This window comes from Protobothrops mucrosquamatus, unplaced genomic scaffold (genome assembly GCF_001527695.2).
Source record: "Protobothrops mucrosquamatus isolate PMUCROS unplaced genomic scaffold, P.Mucros_1.0 scaffold45, whole genome shotgun sequence".
NCBI classification, from domain to species: Eukaryota; Metazoa; Chordata; class Lepidosauria; order Squamata; family Viperidae; genus Protobothrops; species Protobothrops mucrosquamatus.
Window position 1 is genome coordinate 3,608,357 of NW_015386427.1, and position 8,026 is coordinate 3,616,382.

Sequence of the window (8,026 nt, forward strand, 5' to 3'; positions counted from 1 at the left end):
TGGTAAAACGCCCCCCTGGCCACGGCCGTCAATTGATCTTCTAGTGTCAGCCGTGGATCCAGGAGGACACCCAGATTGCGTACCCTCTCTGAGGGAGCCAAAATTTCGCCCCCTATAGTCAGCGACGGAGTCAGCTGACTATGCCTGGGAGCCGGCAACCACAGCCACTCAGTCTTGGAAGGGTTGAGTCTGAGTCTGTTTCTCCCTCTCTCCCTGTCAAGCCCCGGCAGGCTGGACATGAACAGGCGGGGGAGGAGTCGAGGACGGGCGGGGTGGCAAAGGAGACCGGCTGACAAGCTCAAGTTTGGGGGTCGCCAGCTGACGGGCGCAGGAGTTGGGTGCTGCCCCGGCCTCCCCTTTGCTGACCTGCATGCACGAGAAGAAGTCAATCCGATTGCTGCACAATGAGTCTCTGGGGAGGGCGGGGCCTTGCTCTGCGCCTGCGCTCTTCATGCACCCCCTGCAGGGCACATTTGGTAGAGTTTGTGCAGATTGCCGCCAAGCAGCATATTTTCCACAAACAAGTGAGGTGGAGTGGTTGGGGGGAGGGAGAGAAGGCGGTTGATGAGCCCTGCCTAAGACCATCGGAAATATGTGTTTTCCGATGGTCTTAGGCGACCCCTGTGAAAGGCTCGTGCGACCCCAAAAAGGGTCGCGACCCACAGGTTGAGAACCGCTGTTCTAGAAGGTTGCTTTTTTTCCCCCCTAAAAAGATTCATATGTCACAATCACAAAAATTCTTGGTGGCTCATAAATCCAAGAAGACATGTCACGGGAGTGTCAGCCTCTTCACCTTCTCAACCTTTCTTTTCCCACTCCACTGTTATCAATGTTCCAACACAGCATATCCGTTTCCAGAGACTTTATAGGAAAAGTCTCACTAACCTTTACAGAGGCTTTATAGGAAAAGCAAAATAGCAATGAATCAACTAGAAAGTGTTCAAATATCTCCACCTGCCATATCATTTGTTTGTGTGTGTGTGTGTGTAAGTTGAGTTGCACTTAGCAGAAAACTTTATTGGGTGTGATCAAAATATCATTTGTTTCAAGAGTCAAATTGAATTACTGGTTGCATTACTAATTTGGTTTTACTTAAATGCAAACTTAAGAAATCAGAAGGCAATTGAATGGTGAAAAAGAGTTGAGCCTCAGTACTGTGCAACATTATGCTTCCCTCTTTACTCTTGTGGTGTCTTTTATTCCAGTGAGTATACATTTTTCTTTGATAATGAATTTGTTTATTGTTATTGGTTCAAAATGTACACAGCTGTATTCATAACTTGCCACAATACCTTATATTGAATAGTTTTGAAGAAAGTTCAAAAGCATTTGATTTAAATTTCAAAAGAGGCTTCAGCAGTGGACTAGGGCCAACCTGCTATATCTTTCATTAAGCAGATTATAAGATGTCATGCATTTCTTTACATGTCTGTTATTTTTATTTTTTCTTAAAGGATGCGGTTAAATGACCAAATTATTGAAGTAGATGGAGTCAACATGGTTGGTGTCTCACAGGATTTTGCCTCTGCCGTTCTCAGACGTACTAAAGGAAGAGTCAGGTAACATTTTCTAGGAAACCCTAGAAAAGAAATGAAAATAAATTTAATGCAACTATGCTATGAAATAAAATTTAATGAAATGAAAATAAACTTAATGCTACTGTGTAGTAACACAAATAGTGTAACCCAAATAAATGGAGTGAAAACAATTACATTTTCAAAAAGTGTTTTGCATTAATACATCTATACTTAATATATTAGATATTAAATATTATTCTACTGGTTGTTACTTCACATTTGACAAATGGTACAGATGGCCCTTGCTTAATGACTTCTCATTCAGCACTGTTTAAACTTATAACAGCAAGACTGTCTATCTTTCTGGCCATCAGAGCATCCTGCAGTAAGTCATGACAATCTAGATATTCAGCAACTGGCTTGAAATTATGATTTGCACTCTCTCATATTAGGAAGGTGGATAATATGCGTTGTCTTTCCCTTTTAGTCATCTGTGACTTTTAATTCTCCTGCAGCATTTGTTTCTAAACATTTCACTTTCCTTAGTTAGAAGATTTCTGTTACTTTTAAATTTTTCCTTAAAAAAATTAGACATTACAGGTAGTCCTCAACTTATGACTGCAATTGAGCCCAAGATTTCCCTTGCTAAGCAAGACAGTTGTTAAGTGAGTTTTGCCCCATTTTATGACCTTTCCTATCACAACTATGTGACAATATTTAAGGGGCTCTGCAACCAGCTGAGATTTATGGCCATTTGCAGTGCCCTGCAGTCATATGACTACAATTTATGATGGTTTTGCTGGAAACCTGCGTTTACTTCTGCTTCCTGGCAAAAGAACACCCCATAGTGAACAATGGCTTTCCTTTACGACCTCTGTGTTTGTTTAATGATTGCCACAAAAAAGATGATAAAATTGGGCCTGGTCACATGGTGACCTGCTTACAACAATCATAACTTGCAATTGTTATTGCCAGGGTCAATTATGGTCATAACTCTAGGATTATCTGTTTTATCTAAAAATAGTTTTCTAATTTTGATGGACATGCATACAACCTCAGGATTATAAAGGTAAGTGAAAGCCACATGCTGTTTTGCTCCTGTATGGGATGTATGCATGTGTGCAGCTTCTTACATGATCCCTTAGTCTTGTGCTATTTTGAATGTTGTTATTCAAAATGTTTCAACTGTTTCTCCTTTATTGTATAGAACAGTCAGGTACAACTATCTGGTATAAAAGGCTTGGCTCCTTAATACAGTCATTATTCTTTTCAATAAAGTCAATAGAACAAAAAAATACACAAATTGATATACATAAGTTCAAGTGCTTATTTAGTAGAGACACCTAAATTTGCAGATAGTAGAAACACCTCTGCTGCTTCAGAGAACCTAATTTGTAAATTTATTCTGCATTAAAAATGTAAATGATTTGTAATTCCTCATTTAAAACAAATTTAGTATAACTCAATTGCAGACAATGCACTATAAAATATATGCTTTAAACGAAAGGTTTGGGCTTTGATTATGCCGTTCCCTTTATTTGATAAAGTGAATATAAGTCCACAAATGTTTAAAGCCATATTAGTTGTAAGATGTTCCAGTACTGTTTTCTGTATTTGGATATTTAGTAATAAGAGAAGAGGGGGGAATTATCCTTGTTCATTTATGTTCTCCTCAGGTTTATAATAGGCAGAGAAAAAGCAGGCCAAGTAAGTGAAGTGGGTAAATTGATTAAACAGACCATAGAGTATGACCAGCGCCACAGAGGCCGCCATTATGCCCATTATGAAGCTGATGATGATGATGATGAGGTATCCTGTTCATTCCTTCCTTATTTATTTATATTTCATTCTTTCTACTTTTAACATTTTTTGGTAGTTGCAGCTGGAAATAATACCTTCTTCCAAAGTTAACTATTTCACTATTTTCTGATTCTTTTTTGAAGTCAAAAACTGAGAATCCAGGTTTGATTATTTTTAAAAGCTTCTAGCTTTCACTTTAGTTGCCATTGCGAAAAAGAAGAGGTAGGGATCCCTAATCTTCAAGCATACAAATGGGTAATTCACACTTAGGTAGTAAAGTTATTGTGAAATAAGTAATATAAAAAAAACTGCTTTTCTTCTCATCTAGAACAGTTCTAGAACGTTCCACCTTCCTGGTTCCATTATTTACAGATTTTCTGACTTTTATTTGCTGTTAAAATTGATTAGATTTACTTGTCTGGGGAATTTTTTTTGCAATAAAACCAATTGACTCTTTTGCTTAGTGACAGTATGTTAAAAATTGTTTAAACAAATTGTTAAAAAAATAAATTGGCTTCCAAGACAGAGGAATGTGCTACAGATGAAGATGAAGAAGATATTGGAGCCTTTTCAAGAGGCAGAAAGACCACTCACTTTTTTGAATGTCCTGAAAATGATGACATGCTTTCTCCTAAAGAACTGGAAAGATTGGCTCAGAAATTTAAAGAGGTAAACCAGAGAATTAGAAATTAGAAATTGTAAAACAAAAGCTTGTATTCGGGGTTCAGAAAATATTAAAAATATTTTCACTGGTACAGTCTCCTCTCAGTGTAGAGTGTAATATTGCCCATTTGCATTCACAGTTAATGGGTACATGGCTTGAGCACAATTAGAGAATTGTGGTTTTTTAATTTTTAATTCTCTAATTCTGATTTATCCTACAGCAGCCACCAGATTGTCTGTAAGACTATAACCAAGTTATGAGGTCAACGGTTCTCTTCCATGATTCATTTCAAACTGGTTTTTGGAACCGTGGTAACACAAACCCGTTTTCATTTCCTTCTTTAATATTAGAAAAAAATCTGCAGAGACTTAGAAGACGGAAGCAGTTGGTTTAAAATAAGTGTTGTATGATAGCAATAAAAGGAATTCGCTAGAGGATGAATTTCATTCATCAGTGTTATATCCCTCTTTATCTCCAGGACCCCAAGACAGCATTTATAGCATTAATTTCTCCAGTTTTCCCCCAACATAATAATTGAGAAGTTGATTGAGCCAAGAGATAAATTATACGGCTAAATTTAACTAGTGAATTTCTATGACTGAGAGTAGGTTTCAATGTAGATCAGGGGTCTCCAAACGGCAATGTTAAGATTTGGGGACTTCAACTCGGCTGGTTGTGCTGGCTGGGGAATTCTGAGAGCTGGAGTTCACAAGTCTCCAACTTGCCCGATGTAGATCATCCCTACCTTAATCCAGCCCCTTGCCGTCTCTTGTTAGACTGATGTTCCACATATCTCTTCATCTTATAATAGTACACTGCCTTCCGTATCAAAGAAAAGCTTACCTCTGTTTATACTGAAACAGTTAATTGTGTTCATAGAGGTTCATTCCCAAGTAATTATTGGATTGCTTCTATTACTTTGTAGGTATTACATTTTGAATTTAGTTAGGAGTAAACATGATTAATTTTACAAAATAAATTTCTGTTGTTGAGATAGTTTTTTATGCTATATTTATTGTGTGTCGTATTATGTTCTACTCAATTATCTAAATACAACTGGTGTTCATTGTTTATACTGATAATACAAGAACCTGTTTTAATAGCAGAGAAAACATTGAGTAAACCATCTGTATGTGGACAGATTGTAGTTTTCAAAGCTATTTGAAAACCTGTTTGTTTAGAAACCTAAATATAGTTCAGTGACTTATAGTATTGTTTTAGAAGGGCAAAATCGACCATAAGCTTTGAGGATAAGAGTGATTTATGGCTTTATAATTTTTTTTAAAATCCAGTTCTGGAATTCATATTTTCAGATCCCTCCCCTTTCCCAGCCACCAAACCCATTAAAATGGGCACAAACTAAGCAGTTATTCTGCAGTTAGTTGGACAAACACATTATTTATTGTAACTCTGGAATGGAAGACATTTACAACCAGTTTTAGTGCTGTCGTATCTGGACTACAAAATTCCAGATGTGGAATATGTTCTTGCTGCCAACTACTGATCAAGTCAGTTTTGCAGTCTACTTCTGCTTATAAGCCATACATTTTATTCCTGTCCTTTACATCAGACTTTTCTCATAGTTTATCAAATATTTCATTGAAGAGAATTGCAAGTTTACTTCTTCTTTTTTTACATTTTTGCTGTGAATATCTGTCCATAAAGCACCCTTTCATTAGCAGGTAAATACTTGGATTTTGATCTGGTGTTGACCACTGTTTAATTTATCTGACCACTGCTTGTTTCTTTGTATCACAATCTTTTACTTTCCATTCATCATCACAATTTTTATTTTAGAGTTGAGATAATTTGTCTTCCCAGAAACTTCCAAATCTGGAATTTATGTTTCGGAGATTCTAAGAAATAAAGGTAGAAGGAAGATAGCTTAAAAAATTATTCAATTATTTTTAACAGTTTGAGGGTTGCAAGCTTTTCCTTTTGGTTAGAGTATACATGTATATTTCTATTGTTTCCTCCATAGTACTGATGTATTTCATAGGTTATTTCAGGTTTTGCTGCTACCTTAGGACACGTCTGCTTAAACAATTGCACTAATATTTTTTAAAGTATTTATATGCACTAAAACATTTAAATCCAGGCTGGCTAAGAAACTGAATATGACAATACATCTTTAAGAAGAAATGACTTTACTAGGCAATTTGAATATCCTAATCTTATATTTGGAGAGGCTAGCCAGCAATACTTTTTCTTTAATTAACTTGCATAGACTGAGTCATTTTTCAGGTTAGATATTTTAGTTTATATTTGAATGCACGGCAGCACTCTTATGAACCTCCCACTGCATGTACAGCAAACCTGACTCAGATAGACAGATCTCTCAAGATGTATGCAGGCACAAATATATGTATGTAAGAACAATGGCGTTTGCAGCTCACTTGTTTGCTTTGCATTTTTAGTTGCAAGTCAAGCATACAATTACAGAAACTGAGATTAAACAGCTGAAAAAAAAGGTAAGGATGATTACGACTACCAAATGACAATATTTCTAGTTTCAGATGGATTAAAAGAGAAGCAAAGAAAAGTTATTTTTAGAAAGATGTAAGAAGAAAAAGTAATATCCTTAGTTGATTTAGGAGAACTTGTGTTATACAAATAGTTTTACAGGTAGACCTTGACTTATGACCACAATTGAGCCCAACATTTCTGTTGCTAAGTGAGACATTTATTTAGTGAGTTTCGCTCTGTTTTACTATATTTCTGGCCATAGTTGTTAAATGAATCACTGCAGTTGTTAAGTAGATAACATGGTTGTTAAGTGAATCTGGCTTCCCCATTGACTTTGCTTGGCAAAACGTGATCACATGATGCTGGGTCACTGCAACTGTTATAAATATGAGTCACATGACTGTGGGGATACTGTAATTGTCTGTGGGGATACTGTAAGTGTGAAAAACGGCCATAAGTCACTTTTTTCAGTGCCGTTGTAACTTCAAAAGTTCACTAAATAAACTGTTGTAAGTTGAGGACCTCCTGTATTCAAATCTCTGTGAGAAACATATAACACATTAATTTAATATTACTGCATTTACATACTACATTTTTATTTCTTTCCCCATCACAAGACCATTAACAGTCTTGAAAGAAAATGATAAAGCATATATATATATATATATATATATATATATAGCGGAACCGCGTTCCGGCACCTTTTTCCGGGCCGGCCGCACCGGAAATAGCCCCTCCCAAATTTTACTTGCATCCTGTTCTCTAAAGGGGCGGTCCTAGGGTTTGATGAGGGCGTGTAGCATTTTTGAAAATGTTGTTTTGTTATTTAATAAGAGACTTTTTAATCACTTTAATAACCTATGTTACTTCTAACTTGCTTTGGGAGACTTTAATTTTCCTTGCTTTGATCAAATATTATATTTTAGAATCAAAATCTTGTCAATTTATTTATATTGTTATCTTTGAATTCATATTTAAATTCAGAATGAAACCACATTGTTTCTGACATTTGAATTGTGCCCAATAATTTTTGGAGTTCTAATTTTTAATGTATGTTCACAACCCTTATAATTCTGAACTTTTTTAGAAGTAAATGCTAGACATGAAATTAAAAATAAAGAATGGTTCCTTAGTATGAAAGCACATAGAATTGAAATAACATTATACATAACATACCAAATACATTGAACCTAGTATTAATGTACTCAAGTACATCTAATTTAATTTCATTTATCACTGTTCATTTATCATTTATCACTGTTAACAATACATTTCATAAAGGTTTCTTTAAGCACTTAAATGCTATTTTTTTAACTATAGGCATCTACGTAATGCATGGTACTGTTAAACATGGTATCAGCAAACTACACCTAGCAGTTATTTGAACCAGGGCTTTTTTTCAGCCGGAACGCGGCGGAACCGCGTTCCGGCACCTTTTTCCGGGCCGGCCGCACCGGAAATAGCCCCTCCCACACCGGAAATAGCCCCTCCCAAATTTTACTTGCATTCCTGTTCTCTAAAGGGGCGGTCCTAGGGTTTGATGAGGGCGTGGCCAGGTTTGAGTTCCGCCACCTTTTCT

At 36.3% G+C, this 8,026-nt stretch overlaps 1 protein-coding gene across 1 annotated transcript in view; it reads left to right on the forward strand.

Moving 5' to 3' along the window:
• PPP1R9A (protein phosphatase 1 regulatory subunit 9A) overlaps positions 1–8,026 on the forward strand; it is a 78,407-nt gene that overhangs the window by 41,572 nt on the left and 28,809 nt on the right. The window contains 4 exon segments of the mRNA XM_029283273.1: positions 1,455–1,559; positions 3,194–3,326; positions 3,846–3,986; positions 6,399–6,452. Of these exon segments, the coding sequence (XP_029139106.1) occupies positions 1,455–1,559; positions 3,194–3,326; positions 3,846–3,986; positions 6,399–6,452 (433 nt within the window).